General features: G+C 42.1%; 1 protein-coding gene and 1 long non-coding RNA gene across 7 annotated transcripts in view; one reads left to right on the top strand and one right to left on the bottom strand.

The window, feature by feature from the left end:
- LOC110533338 (cytoplasmic polyadenylation element-binding protein 4) overlaps nucleotides 1–10222 on the bottom strand; it is a 40849-nt gene extending 30627 nt beyond the window's left edge. For 5 of the 6 annotated variants that reach the window (XR_005053577.1, XR_005053576.1, XR_005053578.1 and 2 more), the window contains exons 1-2: nucleotides 9788–10221; nucleotides 6604–7758 (exon numbers count right to left, since the gene is read on the bottom strand). Coding sequence is in view for 3 of the 6 variants with exons in the window: in XM_036989696.1 (XP_036845591.1) it covers nucleotides 6604–7713 (1110 nt within the window). In the remaining 3 variants the exon portion in view is untranslated. Of the gene's footprint in view, nucleotides 1–6603; nucleotides 7759–9772 lie in introns of all 6 variants that reach the window. The other variant, XM_036989697.1, reaches the window with a different exon arrangement.
- A 7525-nt stretch (nucleotides 10223–17747) lies between these two features.
- LOC118936915 lies at nucleotides 17748–19001 on the top strand. Its single transcript, XR_005034347.1, has 3 exons — nucleotides 17748–18024; nucleotides 18250–18539; nucleotides 18672–19001. It is a non-coding gene; the product is annotated as an uncharacterized LOC118936915 (long non-coding RNA).
- The last annotated feature ends 1516 nt before the right edge of the window (nucleotides 19002–20517 follow it).

Raw genomic sequence — 20517 nt, 5'->3', positions numbered from 1 at the left:
GGTTAGGCTGTTTTCATGTTAGCCAGAGCGTTGGTGACTAACTGGGCTGCTGGCAACAATGTAAATTTTGCTGACGCTTACCGACACCAGCCATATTCAACAGGTGTTGAGCGTTCATCAGTTATTCTGCACTCTAGCACACAAACGAGAGTGCTCTGAAATTGGAGTAGATGGCCAGAGTGAATTTACAAACGCACCCATCTTTGATGCTAATTACACATTTCTAAAACAGACTAGACAGCTAGTATAACAGTTTTTGGCTAAAATGCTGCTAGTGGTACATGGTACCTCAAATGCTGCTAGTGGTACATGGTACCTCAAATGCTGCTAGTGGTACATGGTACCTCAAATGCTGCTAGTGGTACATGGTACCTCAAATGCTGCTAGTGGTACTGCTGCTAGTGGTACATGGTACCTCAAATGCTGCTAGTGAAAAACTGAGAATTAATTTTCCAGAATGAATTTTAATTGATACTCCACATTTTAGTAGTGACTGCTCTGTGTTTTTGAGTTGAGTTGATACATAAAAAGGTTAACTACTCCTCTATTACAGTAAAATAATGTCTCAATGTCTTTGTGTGTCCATATGACTGATTCAGTTGGAACAAACCTCAAATACAAATAGTGGATTGAAACCGTTTCGGTTACGGGAATATTGTGCTAAAACATTTGAATTCATTTGATATATCACCCAGCCCTAATGACAACTGTGATTTGAAGCAGTTATAAATGCAAGCAAATATATGTCCTTCGTTTAAAAAAGGTTAACCAGAAAAATAGGCTACCTCTAACAATTTCCCACATACATTATATTGCTAAATGTGGCCCTTTGGGTGCCTGCCCAACCCCAGATCCACAGGCATGTTACCAAGCAGTAGGCCCTGTCCCTCCCAGTCACGGAAGTGTGTAGAGCAGCTTACACAGAGCTAAGAGGATGCCCGGGGTTTAGAAAGTGAAAGACCGGCCCTGCCTCAGTGCAGAGAGCTTAGCTTAAGAACAGAGCTCTAGTACCGTACCCAAAGGCAGTAAGCCTATAGTAGGGACCAGGGGCCTGTCCATGTTTTATATTATCAGAACATCCCTCTCTGGGAGGCATAGTCACTAATCCCTGAGAGATGACACTGGACCTACTGTAGGAAACATATGACTGTTTGCCAATGGCACCTGCAACCAGTGACAAAAGCTGCTCTAATACAGAAACAAACAGAGAGGAGACCTAGCCTGAAAAACAAACAGCCTCCTTGTTCATTTGGGGCAGCAGGTAGCCTAGTGGTTAGAGCGTTGGGCCAGTAACCAAAAATCCCCGAGCTGAGAAGATAAAAATCTGTCGATCTGCCCCTGAACAAGGCAGTTAACCCCGGTAGGCCATAATTGTAAATAATAATTTGTTCTTAACTGACTTGCCTAGTTAAATAATGGCTAAATTTTAAAAAAAATGTAGGTTAGGTCTCCCAGTACAGTCCTGCTCTGATCAGCAGCAGCACAGCCCAAGGCCATCACAGGATGAACATCACATCTAAATAAATGGTCCTTCTTTATGGCCCTAGAAAATGTTTTATTTTTTGCCTGATTGTGTTATCTCCGTTTTGTTTTTCCCATTTATTCATTGTATCGCTCTGAAAAAAAACAGAAAAAAACCAACATTGGACGAGTCCACAAAAATGCTTAAACCGCATCAGACCACTTGAAGTCTGGGGGGGGAGTGAGAAAAAAATATTTTTGGGTGTAGTTACCCTTTAATGCCATTGTTTGGTTAGCCAAGTTTCTGTAGTGCTCATGTAATTGCAGAGCCGGCAAAACAAACGCCCACTGGATTGATGCAAACAGTCATGATATTCTGTCTGGTAGGCCTAAAAAAAAAAACTTTGTAATTAGCATTTAATTGAAAACCTTTTTGGGAAACGTTATCATTAGCATCATCGCTACCGGCCACACAAAGTGTAGATATCAACGCGCGCACACACACACAAGCAAACACACACACAGAAGAACATTCCTGTTTAGTTTCAGAAAGTTGCAGGAAAAAAATAATCACGTCTTATGATAAACTTATGATGATTTTTCTAATGAATTCAATACATTTTGTGGATTTCCTACTAAGTTCAATACATTTTGTGGATTTCCTACTAAGTTCAATACATTTTGTGGATTTCCTACTAAGTTCAATACATTTCTGAATATTGTTGAATTCCATTTTAATGCCTGGATTCCATAATTCCGACGGTTTTCTATGCAACACTTTTGTTTTTAGCGCCATTTTCTCATAAACCGGTTTTTGTTCTCCCAAGTGGGAGCAGCATCTCCCTTCTCATTTTCTCCCTGAGACACAGGTTAATCATCAACATCTCACCTGTGTCGGCTTGCATGGAGCGCGTGCTCTAGTCCCCCCCATCAGACAGCCTCTACATTCACACCGAACATGTGGTTTTCTTGGCTGAGACACAGCAGGCCTATGGAAACTTCCGGCACCATTAAACTAAGAGCTCAGTATCACATCACTTTAATGTGTTAAGTCCCCAAGGCAGACACCTAAACAGTCAGTGAAAGCTCATTTAAATAAGTTAAAACAGGCATCCACTGTTGACTAACATAACCAAGATTTCTATGAAAAGGTGCTGCTACAGTATGAAGCCGAAGTATTGTAGACAGTAAGGTATTTCTACACAATGTTACTTGAGCAATGTAAATGTTGTGCAAGCTTGATGGATGTAGGTTATGCTAAATAACAAGAGGCAGAATAGCCTACAGCAGGGGTAGGCACCTAGATTCTGCTGCGGGACGTTTTGTCAAACCAGATGGTCGGTCGGGGGGACAACATTTTTTTTTTTATACCTCGACTAAATAAATATAAATGTATTAATGGGAATGCTTGGGAACAGATTTCCTACAGTTAATTTATTTTTTGCTGAATTCCTGTTAAATGTTGAAGTCTTTTTTCACCAGAAAACAAAATTCGAAAACATTTTTTGTGGGGTGGGGGGGTCTCCTGTTGCCGACCCCTGGCCTAAAAGCATTATACCCTTCAAAACAGGTATAAGGTTTGGAATGGATATGGAGAACAATGACTCCAAAAGGGACACCACAAACCCCCCCACCTGTTCTCTCCGTGATGAGATGGAAACTATGTAGAACCATTTGGACATGCCTGGCAGTCACAAGAGAAAGTCATGCAATCAATGGGCTGGTGTTCACTATCACTGTCCAAGTTAAGCTGAAAACATTGCTTGTTCAGGGACAGAGAGACAGGGAACCTATTTATTATGTACGGTAACAGTCAAAAGATTAGACACACCTCCTCGTTCAAGGATTTTTCTTTATTTTTACTATAATCTACATTGTAGAATAGTGAAGACATCAAAACTATGAAATAACACAATAACACAAATCATGTAGTAACCAAAAAGTGTTAAACAAATCAAAATATATTTGATATTTGAGATTCTTCAAAGTAGCCACCCTTTGCCTTGATGACAGCTTTGCACTCTTGGCATTCTCTCAACCAGCTTCATGAGGAATGCTTTTCCAACAGTCTTGAAGGAGTTCCCACATATGCTGAGCACTTGTTGGCTGCTTTTCCTTCACTCTGCAGGTCCAACTCACCCCAAACCATCTCAATTGTGTTGTGGTCAGGTGATTGTGGAGGCCAGGTCATCTGATGCAGCACTCCATCACTCTCCTTGGTCAAATAACCCTTACATGATGACCAGACCGGACACGTCGCGTGCGTTGCAAAATAAATGTAGAAATCCATATTATTCAATTATTGCACCCACACTGCTCGCGTCTGCGTTGCCAAGGGCTAAAATAGAAGTCATTCCTATTTCTGACGCAGATCACGGTGCAAGTCCTGCCTCTCCCATCCACTCATTGGTTTATAGAAGCAGGTACCCACGTGGCATCTCCTCATTGGTTATACCCACGTGGGTGATTGAAAGACGAACCGTTTTGCCGGTAGTCGTTGTAATACTATGAAAGTTTAGATGCTAATCACCATACAAGTTCAAAGATGAAAAGGCCTGGAAGGAGGAGAGATGACTAGAAACGATTTGGTTGACCGTTTTGTGTGTGGATTAATTGTCGGAGTAGAGGACCTTGTGCATTTCAGGTAAAATAACAACTCAATGTTTATATCCCAAGACAAATTAGCTAGCAACAGCAAGCTAGCTAAATAGGACGAATTAGCTAGCATGTGCAAGTTACCTAGCTAAATTGACATACATGTTTAATGCTTTTCGACCTGTCCCCAAATTAATGCCATTGGTTCAGAGTTCGTTTTGATATTTTAACCTGCGTGTCGTGATCGCGTTTGGTGTGGGGGAACAAAATACATTTATGCACGATAGCGCACGCGCGCAGCCAGTTTGGGTTCCGTGTTACACAGCCTGGAGGTGTGTTTTGGGTCATTGTCCTGTTGAAAAACAAATGATAGTCCCACTAAGCGGAAACCAGATGGGATGCTGTGGTAGTCAAGCTGGTTAGGTGTGCCTTGAATTCTAAACAAATCACTGAGTGTCACCAGCAAAGCACCCCCACACCATCAGATTTCCACCGGTCTAATATCCATTGCTCGTGTTTCTTGGCCCAAGCAAGTCTCTTTCTCTTATTGGTGTCCTTCAGTAGTGGTTTCTTCGTAGCAATCCAACCATGAAGGCCTGATTCACGTAGTCTCTTCTGAACAGTTGATGTTGAGATGTGTCGGTTACTTGAACTCTGTCAAGCATTTATTTGGGCTGCAATCTGAGGTGCAGTTAACTCTAATGAACTCTGGGTCTTCCTTTCCTGTGGCGGTCCTCATGAGAGCCAGTTTCATCATAGCGCTTGATGGTTTTTGTGACTGCACTTGAAGAAACTTTCAAAGTTCTTGAAATGTTCAATATTGACTGACCTTCATGTCTTAAAGTAATGATGGACTGTCATTTCTCTTTCCTTATTTGTGCGGTTCTTGCCATAAAATGGACTTGGTCTTTATACCACCCCTACCTTGTCACAACACAATTGATTGGCTCAAATGCATTAAGGAAATAAATTCCACAAATTACCAAGGCACACCTGTTAATTGAAATGCATTCCAGGTGACTACCTCATGAAGCTGGTTGAGAGAATGCCAAGACTGTGAAAAGCTGTCATCAAGGCAAAGGGTGGCTACTTTGAAAAATCTCAAAAATAAAATATATTTTGATTTATTTAACACTTTTTTGGTTACTACATGATTCCATGTGTTATTTCATAGTGCTGATGTCTTCACTATTATTCTACAATGTAGAAAATAGTACAAATAAAGGAAAACCCTGGAATGAGTAGGTGTGTCCAATCCTTTGACTGGTACTGTAGTAATGTAATTAGCCAATATAATAAAAGTAATCATTAGGTTACATAGAACAGAGCTTATTTTTAAAGAACAAAAATAGAATACCCATGTGATTAATCCTAGCGTGACTAAGCATGATTATACAATAACAATGTAATATCTGTGTAATAATTCCACAGCAGTTCCGGACAGCTACGCCTAACCTACTATTGGATTGTGATCCACGGCAGATACCTCAGTTCAGTCACACGACAGTAGCCTTTCACTACTCAAACCTTCGACATAGAGACCGTTGCAGAGGATTCATTTCCAATGGATTTAAAGAGCACAACTTCATTCCGACAGTCTCTATGGAACACTCTTCTACATCTCGAGCTGCCTGCCAGGCCAACCTTACCCGATATGTGAGAATATTCAGCATCCCTCGTTGAAGTAGACTAGAAAATGCTTCTTAATTATTAAAAAAACGATGTGTTTCAGTAATTACAGCCTGCATCAGGAAGCTAACCTCCAATCACACCCTCCAACCCCAATGCATTTAGAGGTCAGAGTGCCACAATCCAGCTAGCCTGAGCAACAAGAGCACAGCACTGCTGTGTGCTACAGTAACATAGCAGTCAGGCTATATCCAACATGGTCGATGTGGCATCAGCACTTCTGGGGGGGGTCCACAGAGCCTTCAAATCAAGCCTTCCAGCACGTACACTAGCCCAACCCCTGCACCCACCTCTACCCCCCCTCCTCCAGACGCTGTCACCCCTGTGCTTGATCAATAAAATAATCTCCATGCCCTTTCCATCAAGCCTATCAGAGTTTTCCAACACATTATACCGTTATCCAAGTCATCTTCATTGTGTGCTATCAATCAAATTTCAAATTGCATTATAAATGAGGTGGCATTATAAAGGATGTGTAGACCGGTAGTCTCGGGTTATTAATAGCCCTGTAATCCTAAAAATCACTTTCACAGAAAGATAGGTAATTGATGTTCCATCTATTTCGCTACAGTGTGTTCTCTGGATGTAGAAAATGATCTGATATTTTCTATGATGTCATAGCTTCTGTATGTCATATACGTGGCACACATCACTGCAGTGGTACAGCTACGCTAGTCATAAGAGGCCTCTGGCAATTAAAGCATTAGGACCAACATCTAATAGCGTGACAAATTCATCACGTAACGCAGAGTAAGGTCTTTGGGTACACACAATTATATTTCGTCTCGCTGAATGGCTCTAATATCAGAACACAGTTCTGAAGACACTGTATAAAACCAGTGGGAATTATTGACTGACCTGGAAGGGGAAGATGTTGTCACTCCTGCTCACACTCTCGTCCATCCAGGATTTGGGGTTGAACCCAGGGCTGGTGCGGGAGTACTTCTGCGACGGCACGTGGTTGTTGGGGAATGTTTTCTTCAGTGGGGAGATTGAGTTCAGTGGGGTCATGCCTCCGTTGAGGCCCCGACGGTACTCACGCCCCTGGGAGCCTCCCCAGCCACCATAGCCCCCGCCGGGACTCCAGGAGGTAGAAGAGGGAGAAGGAGAAGGGCTTTGGTAGCTACCCCAAGGTGACGGGGGTTTATTCAGATTATTGGACAAATGCGGCAACTGGCTGAACGCAGCATTCCTATGGGGGAAGGGAGGAGGGTGGGGGCTGGCCGGGGACCTGCGGTGCTGTTGGTGTTGGTTGTGTGGGTGCTGAAAGTGTGGATGTGGGGGATGGTGCTGGGAGATGGGTCCAATCTGGGGGGAGAAGTTTCCCCCAAAGCCTGGGCTGGTGTGGTGGGAGAAATTCTGGAACAGGAGGGCCCCATTGTTAGCAGAGGCAGCTGGGTTGAAGAAGCTGACATCCTCGTTGATGATGGTGGAGGGTGTCTGGGAAATAGCCGCTGACCAGTTGTTGAAGCCGGTCAGGGACGAGGAGGTACTGGACTGGGCCGGAGCCCCAAGACCCGATGTCTCTTGGTAGTCGAAGCCTGTCAGTACTGGGGACTCGAGGCGCAGCTTCTCCTTTCCATTGCTACCCTCTGAGGGGCTGCCCTCCACCTTGTTCTCCTCGGACCTCGCCTTCTCTAACTCAGATATGATTACAGACTCCTGGTGGCCAGGGGACAGTTGCTGCTTTTCTTGCGTTTCTTGCATTTCCTGTTGCTGGGCTTTGGGTTTTTCAGACCCAAGAATTTCATCTTGCATGCTGCTGTGGGCAGCTGTGGCTGAAAAAAGCCAAGGCGACCCACTGCTACTGCCATTACCAGATGTGGTATTGTTTATGAAAGCAGCAGGGCTTGGAGACGCATTCTGATGATGATGTGGAGGTTGCAGATGTGGGTGAATTCTAACTGGGAATGCAGACTTGTTGCCAGTGTTGTTTTGCACTAAGACTCCAAACCCGTAATCCCCCATTTGTTTTCCCCCACACAATATATGCTATCCCGTGATCTTTACGTCCTAAAGAGAGGGGCAAACACAAAAAACACACCAGTTATTATTTCAATGGTTGTATTTGAGAATCAGGCAGTCACCAGTGTAATGGACTTTGAAAGCTAGCTACGTCAGACCCTTTTCTGCTAGTAACCATCTTGCTAGTCCACATGTGGCAAACTCATTCAGTTAAATAAAAGGTTAAATAAATAAAACAATGTTTTTTTATTCCACAGAGGACCGAGTGCCTCAGGTTCACACTCCTCCCTGGTACTTAGCTAATTAATGAATTAAGGTCAATGATACATTAGGAACTCCTCTAACCTTATGTTTAAGGTATTAATGGACACAAATTCATGGAATGAGTTAAAGCTATCTGTCGAGAATAGCTGCCGATATAATAACCTTGCTAACGTGACAGATGCCACATCAGTTCCACCTTGTACGTTGTAGCTAAATGGTTTATTGCATGCTAGCTAGTTGGTTGGTTAGCTAGCACCATCTTTACGTTGCTACAGAATATGCTACACTAGTCTAACTATCTAGTTAGCTAACGTTTTCTGATACGATACACTACATGCTCGTCAAACATCTCATTACAAAATCTTGGGCATTAATATGGAGTTGGTTGCCCCTTTGCAGCTATAACAGCCTCCACTCTTCTGGGAAGGCTTTCTACTAGATGTTGGAACATTTGTGGGGACTTGCTTCCATTCAGCCACTGATGTTGGGCGATTCGTTCTTCAACACCGATCTTGACAAACCATTTCTGTGTGTACCTCGCTTTGTTCATGCTGAAACAGGAAAGGGCCTTCCCCAAACTGTTGGCACAAAATTGGAAGGACAGAATCATCTAGAATGTCATTGTATACTGTATAGTTAAGATTTCTCGTCACTGGAACTAAGTGCCTAGGCTGAACCATGAAAAACAGTCCCAGACCATTATTCCTCCTCCACCAAACTTGACATTTGGCACTATGCATTAGGACTGGTAGCGTTCCCCTGGCATCCGCCAAACCCAGATCCGTCTGTCGGACCTCCAGATGGTGAAGCGTGATTCATCACTACAGAGAACTTGTTTCCACTGCTCCAGGGTCCAATGGCAGCAAGCTTTACACCACTCCAGCCGACGCTTGGCATTGCGCGCATGGTGATCTTAGGCTTGTGTGCGGCCGCTCAGCCATGGAAGCCCATTTCATGAAGAAGCTCCCAACGAACAGTTCTTGTGTTGTCGTTGCTTCCAGAGGCCATATTGAACTCGGTAGTGAGTGTTGCAACCGAGGACAGATTACTTTTACATGCTTCAGCACTTGGCGGTCCTGTTATGTGAGCTTGTGTGGCCTACCACTTCGCAGCCGTTGTTGCTCCTAGTCGTTTCCACTTCACAATAACAGCACTTATAGTTGAGCGGTGCCACTCTAGCAGGTGAGGTGTCATCCTATGACGATGCAACATTTAAAGTCACTGAGCTCTTCAGTACTGGCCACAATACTGTCAATATTTGTCTATGGAGATTGCATGGATGGGTGCTCGATTTTATGTACCTGTCAGCAAGGGGTGTGGCTGAAATAGTCGAATCCACTATTTTAGCAATGTAGTGTATATCTGACAGTCGACAGGAGATTGCAGTGGTGACATGTCTAGGGCCAATTAACTAGCTAGCATTTTGTCGATAACATACTAAAGTTAGCTTGCCAGTTACAATAGTCTTATGCAACAGTATTTGGAAAATGACGCTAGCCAGCTAACATTAGCTAGATACATTTGAACGAAATCATGACAGACAAGCGACCTTGCTTGCCTGACAGCTGTCAAAGCCTATCCCGTTGCTTGGATTCGACCCTTTAATTCCAGAAAATGATGGCTTATTTACTCTTAATCTGTATTAGGCACTTCTCCCAACAGTTTGATTGTTTTAGGCAAAATCTTAAACAGATATGACAAAGTCGGTAGTCACAGATGCTAGCTAGCTATAGTAGTGCATGAATAATCTGGCTAAAGCGACGTTGCACACACATCGACAATAAAATCAATTTTTCACCTTTTGGTCGCTTACCCTTGATCCAGGCGATGACTCGATCCGTCCTGTAGTCAATCGGCAATCTCGATGTGTCTGATAAAATTGTGAATATCAAGTTTATGACAAGCGATAGGGTACTTTTATGGCTTTCGCTCATATAGTAGCTAGTTATGGCTAACCAGCTTTTCTCTCGTCTCCTGACGTGTCCTGCCTGCTCAATGACACAGCTCTCTCTCGCGAACCGCTAACCTTGCTTGTATAAAAATTTTTAAAAAATGTCATTGAATTAAACGTTTAAAACGAATTCAATACTAGTTGACTGTAGTGGCTTATTCGGTCGGTTTCATTGTTTAAAGGATTTCTGTATTATTTTCTTTCTTCTCTCTATCCAACTGACTTGTTCCTGCGTTTCTTTGCCGTTGCTGTCCCTCTCCTCAGAACCGACCGTGGCCAAATGACAGAGTGCTCAGCCGCGAGACACTTCCGGGTAGAGCTCCGCCCCCTTCTAAAACCTTCCCACGGATGACTGGGAGCCACCCACACCTCGTGAGATAGTGGCGTATAATTGGTCATACAAACCAGTAGCCTCACCCACCTAAAAGATGTGCCCGCCCTTTAAGGTCAATTAACGTGATATGCGTATATCCTCTTCACGCCAAGTCTCCGCCTAGTAAGGTCGAATCATGAGAGCTCAGATCAGAGAGAAACAGCTGAAATTGCATTCCCTCCCTATCGTTTGTAAATTATTAAGAGGTCAAGCCTCCTGCAAAAGGTTTAAAATGTGAACGATATGGATTCTGAGCAAAAATATAGCGTTGAACAGCTGTAGTTGTAATATAGACATAGTCCTACCTTATTCTTACATTCATGCATATAGCTTGTCATCCTTAACTGTTATTGTTTGTTTTTGGCTAGAGGTTATATATTAGCTATGGCATGAACACCCCAGTACAGCTCAATGTTCTACATGGAAAAGAGAGCTTGCTCCTTCCAGTGTTCATAGACATATTCACCATCAAACACTGAGGATAATGTGATGTGCCTTGGATGCAGCCCCATTACTGCAGGTGATATGCATGGGAGCTTGTGTGGTGGAAATATCTTCTGCAACTTCCAGAAAATCTCTCAGTGGTTTGAAAGGCAAGATGCTGGTTATAGTATGGTGTCAATTTCATGCTTTAGGTATTGAATTCAAAAGAAAATAAATTGTAAACAGTTGAAAATGTAAAAATAATATTTTAGCTTAAAAATGAAATATGGATGTTGAGCTTAAAAACAAAAAAAATAAAAAGCAAAAATGTGTAAAATTGTAAGCAAAAAGAATATCAAAAGATACATTTAAAAAACTCGCAAGCAAATAATTTTTAAAGCCGGTGTACAAAACCAAAAGTTACAGACGCAAAAATGAAACTTAAGAAAGGGAAGCATAGAAATAGTGCACATATAACAGATATACTGCTTCTTATACTTGCTTTCAACGAGAATGACAGGTCTATAACTTAGTTTTCTATATGTATTTGGTAGGGTAGGCCAAAAAGTCCAATTTTGCAGCTTAAAATTTTTCCAACAACCAAACCTATTGAATCCATTTCAATTACCCTCTTGCCTGCTGTTACTACCTTTGGTTAGGTTACTCTTTGCTTTTGCCATCCGTTTCTTTCCTTTCACTAACCATGTTCCATACACAGTTTTTATCCAAGTAAAGTCATACCTCACAAAACATTATCACAACAGCTGCCATGGAAACAGGATGTTTCGGTTTAATTTTATAAATGCCAACAGATCATTTGTTAATTTGACATGGGTGGAATATTTTTCCGTCAATAAAATTATGCGAGAAATGCTGGTTGGAAACGCCTTTATGCGTATATATTTATATAATAACCATCATATCGAAGTAAACTTAGCGTCCTCCCACTACGACTCAGGAAACCATGTACAGTAGTTTGTTAGGCTAGCCTACAGATGAAATAATGAACTTCACAGGGTGGAGAAAGTGCACGGTAATGTGCTTGATGCAAATTCCCAATAAATATGGAGGGTCTTATTCTGGTGCCATGATGATCGATGTTTGACTGCCGTTATCCATAATATTTTAGATTTTTATTCTGAAAATTAGGTGAAAAAGAAAATGTTGTGTGCACTTTGTCATCACACTGATTTTTATCCGTAACAAGTCTGTTTGTGCATATATTCTTTATGTGGATTTTAGAATATTTGCATGAAAATCTGTTGTAGCCACTGCTAATTTTTTCAATTGTGAGTTTTGGCATTTTTTTTTAAGTAAAGGCGGGGTTTAGAGGGAGGCGTAGATAATGCACCTGCATTGGTCCACAAATTTTGGAGTGACGGTTCATCCTAACCCAATCAATGAGCAGGATAGACAGAGAGTGGTTTCTTTCTATTCCTATTCCATTTCTAGCTTAGTTGGTTGTCTTACTGTAGTTGTCTGACAAGCTAGTCAAATGGAATGAATCGCAAGACTCTGCATGCCTGTAGCTAGCCCATACCAGTCGTAGTGAAAGGTTCGTCTGTATATTTTTAGTAAACCATAGTGCTTGTTATGGTCGAATAGACTATTGTGATTTTAATTCCATGACAATTGTTTCCAGTTAAATGTAACTAGCTAGCTGCATCATTTGTATTTAGACCAGGGACTTCTGTATCCTCTTTGACACATCAACACTCTTACACGAGTCCTCTGGATTACATATATCATTTAGCTAGCTATTTATCTAGCTGGAGATATTCATAAGGAGATTGAAATCACATTACGCCCTTTACGGACAGAATAATTACTTGGCTTGTGAAAAGCATACAGTCAAACCAGTCATTTATATACAGTATGATTGTATTCGTAATAACCCTTAACAAGATGTTCTGGACTAGCTGGCTATTTAATCTAGAGACATTCATGGGCAAGTCGGTTAAAGCTCTTCCCTTGTTGCCCCTATATCCAGCTAATGTTCACTTTGTCTTCAGCAGAAAGAATATTCAGAGGTGGTTTCGGCTGCACACGGCCTCATCTCTGTGCTGACCCAGACTATTAAGTGCTGACCCAGACTATTAAGTAGCCAATATAAAAATTCCACCCTCCTCAGTCTATCCTGCTCATTGATTGGGTTAGAATGACTTGTCATTCCAAAACTTGTGGATGAATTGAGATGCATTATCTATCACTCCCTCTAAACCCCGCATTCATGAAAAAAATTGCCAAAACTCGCAATTGATAAAACTGGCAGAGAAAGCAAAGAAACGGACAGTGAAAGCAAATATCAGAGTAACCTAACCAAAGATTGTAACTGCAGGCAAAAAAAAGCACAGGAAAAATGGATACAATAGGGTTGGTTGCTGGAAAATTTTACAAAAAAATATTTTTGCATTAATTTTGAAATCAATTTGTTTTGATCTCACTTCATTTTTTTTTGCATGCACATTTTTGGGGGTTTTGCTTTTGATATCATTCTTTTTGTTTACAATTAAAATAATTTTTTTTGATTTTTGGGTTTTTGATCTCAACATCCATTATTTCACTATTCCTCGAAAATGACAAATTATTTAATTTCAAAGTCAATACGTAATGCATGAAATTGACCGCATGTGATAGGGCAGATTGTGACAGTGGTGGAAAGGTCTGCTGTCAGTGGTATTGGTGGTGGCACCTGCTTGCTCTCTTCTCAACATTTTTGGGCCAACAGGATCAATCTCATTACCAGTGCGGATGTGAAATGATGGGTCAGGGAGCATAGAGAGAGAGAGCCTCTGCTCTGAACAGCTGTGGCCACAAACAGAGATCTCATTAAACCAAGCTGCTGCCTAGCCTTCTATTCTCTCACCCGCTAATCAAGCTCTTCCTGCCTGATCATTTTCACTAGGCTGCTCGGGTCACGACTAACTGACAATCTCTCATTGCCTTTTCATGAAACGTGAAGTCTACAAATGTGCTCATTCAATTAAACTTGTCATTTTATTTTCAGGTGTGTGTGTGTGTGTGTGTGTGTGTGTGTGTGTGTGTGTGTGTGTGTGTGTGTGTGTGTGTGTGTGTGTGTGTGGTATACTGGGGGTTCTAGAGCGTGTGTAACTGCATGCGAGTGGTAGCCATGGATACTTGAGTATGAGAGTCTCTCATTTCTCTTTAACCTCACACTTCACTCAGTGAGACAGGCCATATCCCTTTAACCTGCTGATAACAGCTCTGACTGAATTTAATTCAAATGTGTGTGTGATTATCTGCCTGTGTTGCCACTGCAGTGTTTGACAAGCCGGCTGAATTGAAATACATTGAGGCATTTGTTTGCAACAGATTACATTACACAGTTATAATGCAACATCAGCAATCATTTAACAGTCAAAAATCCAATCATTCTGACATGGCATTACATACAGTATGTCATGTCTCTTTAAATGGGCCTCATCCACTTCTGCCAACATTTCAGGATTTTCTGTAGAGGAGTAAAACGTAACCATTCTGTTTCACTGGCCGCTGCTGTTCTGAGAATCAGCTCTTTTACACTGAATAAATGTTTATTTATGGTCCATCGTTTTTCCCGTTCAAAGACCCAGAAACAGATAGCAACACAGTAATGATTGCGTAGTGTCCGTTAATGTAGACACCTCCACAGCTCTCTGTCCTATACACATTTCCTTATTGTTACCATTTTCTCTCCAATTCAGCAAACATGATCCCAGGGATATTGATTCATCCATTCATCATATTAATTCACTAATCTTGACAACAGTGGGAAGAGGTGGAGGAAAGGAGCATTTGAAACACATATTTCTCTCTCACAGTGGGGTGGAGATGTTGAAGCGTAGGTAAATGGATTACAGAAGGATAGAATAACCGATCTTACTGGTTTCATTTACAGAGAGAGACAACACCTTTTCTCCCCCAACTCATCTTCCGTCCCATGCACCCTCAATGCTAACATGCAAAGCAGGGAAATAAATGCTAACATGCAAAGCAGGGAAATAAATGCTAACATTCAAAGCAGGGAAATAAATGCTAACATTCAAAGCAGGGAAATAAATGCTAACATTCAAAGCAGGGAAATAAATGCTAACATTCAAAGCAGGGAAATAAATGCTAACATTCAAAGGGAAATAAATGCTAACATTCAAAGCAGGGAAATAAATGCTAACATTCAAAGCAGGGAAATAAATGCTAACATGCAAAGCAGGGAAATAAATGCTAACATTCAAAGGGAAATAAATGCTAACATTCAAAGGGAAATAAATGCTAACATGCAAAGCAGGGAAATAAATGCTAACATTCAAAGGGAAATAAATGCTAACATTCAAAGGGAAATAAATGCTAACATTCAAAGGGAAATAAATGCTAACATGCAAAGCAGGGAAATAAATGCTAACATTCAAAGCAGGGAAATACATGCTAACATTCAAAGCAGGGAAATAAATGCTAACATTCAAAGCAGGGAAATAAATGCTAACATTCAAAGCAGGGAAATAAATGCTAACATTCAAAGGGAAATAAATGCTAACATTCAAAGCAGGGAAATAAATGCTAACATTCAAAGGGAAATAAATGCTAACATTCAAAGCAGGGAAATAAATGCTAACATTCAAAGGGAAATAAATGCTAACATTCAAAGGGAAATAACATCCATATTTATGAGAGAAAGCAGTGTGGTGGATGATAATAGCTTTTAAAATATGTGTCCTACTGTATTTCTGGTTGGTTGCGGTGTTTGTCCACCGTAACCAATCGCATATCCAGACATGTTTTGTATCTCTTTTTTACGTGTATATATTGCAACAGTTCCGGCGAGGCTATGAATAAAACATAAAATCCATTAAAAAATGTATGACCCCTACTGATTTCTTCTAGAGAGCTGTGAATAGACGACTACAACAAAGCCACATTATATTGTGTAATACCATTGTATTGTACTACATTAAATATTCAATACACCAAACAAACTATCTCAAGTTTCAAGGTGTTATTGTCACGTGCACAAGTACAGTGAAATTCCTTTCCCGACAATGCAGTAATCAATATCAGTTGTACTATGAAGTAAAGTAGAACAAAAACACACGAGAAATAGAAATAAGAAGAACGTAAGCTATATACAGGGTCAGGGCACGCTACTGGGCACGCTACTGGGTGCCTGGGCTTGTGTTCTCAGCAGTTCTCTGTCCTCGTGAGCTGCAAGGCAGAAGTATCAACAAAGGCATCATTTCTGTTTGACGTGTTGTATATAGTATAAACATACATGTTTGTTTACCACCACCACCACTACGTAAGTGCCAGGCGCACAACCCTGGCACGTTCCACTATACCTCCATTATGCCTCTCTAGCGTTGACTCTTGCTCCATTCTGTATTGCCCTACTTTGTTTGAAAGGAATGGAATATAATAGTCATGAACTGTGTTCCAGCAGAGTAGGCCAGGGCTTGTTCACATTGTTCTCTGTGTATTTGTCCTGGTGGGTTTTTCCCAGGGATGAAATACAAATGAAGCCAAAGAGGTCTAGCCAGTGGAATATCTCAACGTTTGAGGGAGGAATGGTGGATGTCAGAGAGACCTTAGTGATTTCATTAGTCCTTTGGGTACTGTACGGAATACATTACAGTGGACCAGCTGTGTGTGTGTGTGTGTGTGTGTGTGTGTGTGTGTGTGTGTGTGTGTGTGTGTGTGTGTGTGTGTGTGTGTGTGTGTGACAATTGAGATGCCACTTTCCTTCTGGGCAGCTCTCCACAGTTGATGAGCTTGGCCCGTTGACAGGGGACATCTGACAATGGCCATATCGAGTGGCACAGCTCACTGCGATGGTGAATAATGAAAATGGCTACCTTACCATCAGCTCCCTTACACTACCAATCCACCCAGAACGACCTCTCTCTCCCCTCTACCCTCTCACTCCTCTCTCTCCCCTCACTCCTTTCTCTCCTCACCCCTCTCTCTCCTCACCCCTCTATATCTCCTCACTCCTCGCTCTCCACCTATCTCTCTCTCTTCTAGCTCACATAGTGCTGACACGGCCAAAATCCTGGAGCTTTGGACGCAGAAGAGCTGAGTAAGACCGACCTGAGCCATCCTTCGCTCCAGCAGAGATGCGGAGTGTGGCCTCATCAATAATGTAAAGTCCTCAGCTGTATTTGATGGGGCAGACGTAGCCTACAGTATACCGTTCCACCTCTCCTCAGGTGAAGGATGGAGTTTCAACATGAACCTTATCAGTTGATGCAGTTTCAGCCCATGGACAATGTAATGTCTATGTGTCAGCCACTCTGACAAAAACGGGTCTGGGTGACGTGATACAGTGGCTGCCCATGTGAAAGTGTATTTTACACCACAGTCTAAACAGTGTGCCACATGTCATTATTATCATTTGTTTTAAATCACACATACGAACAACAACTTACAGACGCACACAAACCACATTTCAGAGAGAGTGAAAAAATTGCTGTCCCTGTCAGTAAACTCTAAACACTAAACAACAGTGCTTGAGATCATCATCATTAAAAACTTGAAAGCCTGAAGAGGGAAGATATGTATATTTTTGACTGCCTCTTTCCGAGATTTCATTCAAGTTCTGACTTAATTACTTCAGATGTTAGTTTCTTGGTGTCCCCATAAACTTAATGTGTTTAAGCACCGGACAAAAAATGACTGAGGTGGATTCCCGTAGGCTTGGCATGGCCCCATTCTTCTCTTCACTGCTTTCAGCGTACAGTAGCCTACTTGGGTCTGGGAAACTGGCTTTGCTCTGCATGAGCTAAACTGTATCTGACTAGTCCAGGTTGGGTTTCAGCCTTCCAGGTCAAACATGAACGTAAGTGTACAGTAGCATTAATGTCGGATTCAAACGAATATTCCAAAGTGTGCCGTGCTCATAGAATATACCATCACACATAAGAGTTAGTAGAAACGGACGGACATTGATCTCTGTGTTATTGTTCAGTTTTATTTTCAGGTTTCTATATATCATTTCTGGGAAAATCACGATTAGCCTCACTGTGTTGTTATGTTGTGAAGAGGACTGTTGACCTTTTTTTTTATCAGGACCAGAAGGAGGCAGGGCTTTGGTTAGAGATTTCCACCCAGGGCCCCAGAGTACTGTTGTGTTTCTTGACTTCTGTTTGCAGAGTTCACAATCTGCCTGATTGATAGTTAGTCCCATTGATTGAAGTATAACACATATATTATCAATCTGTTTAAATCTCTCTCTCTGCTCCAAGCCTCACAGCACAATGTGACTGCTGCCTGGATAACAACGAGAGAACCAAAGAAGAGACTCTGCAGTGTAAATGTATGAGAGCTCTCCCCTCCCCACCCCCACCTACACACTGCACCGTGCAGGATCAATACTGCACAAAATCCATGAGAAACAATTTAACATATCCTTTGATCATCACTTATTCTGCCCTCTGAAGAACCTCTTATTTTAACGGTTCCATGGGTAGAGGAAGGGAAACACTGATGACTGTCCTTCAGTTTCTTTCTCTCGCTCTCTCCATCTCCTCCCTCTCTTTAGAACGCGCGGCTCTGCTGGGGACAGATGGCATGATGCAGCATATCAGAGCAGTAATCTGCAACCCCATCAAACATTTACATCACCATCCCACCCCCTTTACTGGGCAAGCAGGACAGACACAGCCCTGTGCTGCCTGCCCTGGGACAACACGCCTTGCTGGTCTCCTGTTACCAGTTACCTTCACAGAAACATTAGGAACAGGACATCCCTTCATGTGTCACGCCCCGTACTGTCTGTCCTCTTGGAGACGCCATGGATCGACATGAAAGGGAAGGGAATGGAGAATACAGGTACTGGTGTGAGAGAAAAGGCTTGATTTATATATATATAGATATATAGATATATAGATATAGAATTTAATATTTTTTATTGAACCTTTATTTAACTAGGCAAGTCAGTTAAGAACAAGTTCTTATTCACAGTGACGACATACCCAGGCCGAACCCGGACAACGCTGGGCCAATTGTGCCCCGCCCTATGGGACTCCCAATCACGGCCGGATGTGATACAGCCTGGATACGAAGCAGGGACTGTAGTGAAGCCTCCTGCACTGAGATGCAGTGTCTTACAGTATATACAGCATCTGCTCTACTTTGGAGAAGTGTAATATATGCCATTTAGCAGACACTTCTTTACAAAGCAACTTATTCATGCATGAATATATTTTACGTATGCATTTTATGAATACATATTTGATGCCTCTGTTTATGTGTTCCTCTTTCCCTTTGAAGCCCCACAATACACAGGCATACTGGTCATCAATACTCTGAGACCCTTCTATTCACTGAATTCACTTCAATCCAGTAGCTAGCTTTGATCAATACTGCCTTCCATTGTACTCCACTGCATCCATTGAGCTCTCGCTCCCGCTCTCTTTTTCATGGGAATTGAAGAGTTGTTTAGGGTGGAGGGGCACCCGCTCTTTCAGTTTCCACTCACCAGGTCTGGCTGGGTCACTGGCAGGGCATTCTGCTACAGGCCAATATCTGGGCTTATCAGATTGATCACTGTCATTCGCTGTCCATTGATCTCTATTGACACATATACAATGTATTAGACGTGCACACTAGCACAGCAACTCACAGGGATTATCTAACAACTCTCCCAGAAACATTGAAACAAAACACACACATTGCAGTTTGTCCATTGAATCATGACAGTCTGCATGGAGCCGTCTGTGTAATGTTTTTTCTACCTCTTTTTTTCTTCTTCCGGAAACATCTATGAAGTTACTGTATTTTATATACAGATTAGGAGCAACTCTAATCAAACATCGTTTTGTGGAAAAGATAAGACGAAGGAATCTTGGTTAGACACATTGTTTCTTTTTTCGTGACCTGATTTTGATTCAGCCAGGCATTGAGAAGGCGTCCTCTGTCCTTCTGCTCATGGCGACTCCTTAGCCCCAGTGTGTTGCATCTCAAGCAGTGCGTGGGCGTGGGCAGCTAAAGGCACTGCACTGAGCCGTGGAGGACAGCTTACACCAGGCTCTCCTCCAGGCCATCTGTGGAAGGCCACAGCCCACTCCCTAGAGCAAGGCCAACACAGCGCCACATACACAGAGACACAGCTATAGGGGGATATCAGATAACACAGAGACAAACATAGACGCTCTATACCAGAGACATGTCACTTTGTCTAGATCAGAGTTTCTCAATCCTGGTCCCGGGGACCCAAAGGGGAAAACATTATTGTTTTTGCCCTAGCATCTAACACACAAGCTTGATGATATGTTGATTAGTTCCATCAAAGAGGAAGAGGCGAAGCAAGAGGTTTTACAAATTGCTAATTTGCTACATAAGGCTTATTTGATTAAATAGAAGTTGCTTAATGGTTAGGTTGTTATGAATGCACTGATATAAGTGGATGCACGTGGCATTTCGGCAACTTTTTCTTTTTAAACGACTGAGCTGTTGTCATAGAGATCGATAGAGGATTCATCATTGCTACAACCCGTTTTAGCATGGACATTGTCATTGAGGGCTTCCACCATTTTAAAGTAGTCAACTGGGTGGGGATTCCTATGAGCTGGGAGCAATCAGCCAATGAAGAAGAAAATGTACTACTTTCAAATGGTGATAGCCTCAAAGGCACTGCCCATGTTGTCACAGACACTATAATGGCACATGGCCTGTTGTTCACACACATATCCGCCTTCTCATTGGCTAGAATGGTCCCATCTGATCTCGCCCCCTCCCACCTACCTTCCATCTTTGAGGACATGTATTTCCATTGTTAGAACTGCCACTTGACTATCTTGTCAATATA

Source organism: Oncorhynchus mykiss, chromosome 10, assembly GCF_013265735.2.
Source record: "Oncorhynchus mykiss isolate Arlee chromosome 10, USDA_OmykA_1.1, whole genome shotgun sequence".
In the NCBI taxonomy this organism is placed as follows: Eukaryota; Metazoa; Chordata; class Actinopteri; order Salmoniformes; family Salmonidae; genus Oncorhynchus; species Oncorhynchus mykiss.
This window is presented reverse-complemented; position numbering and strand designations above follow the sequence as displayed.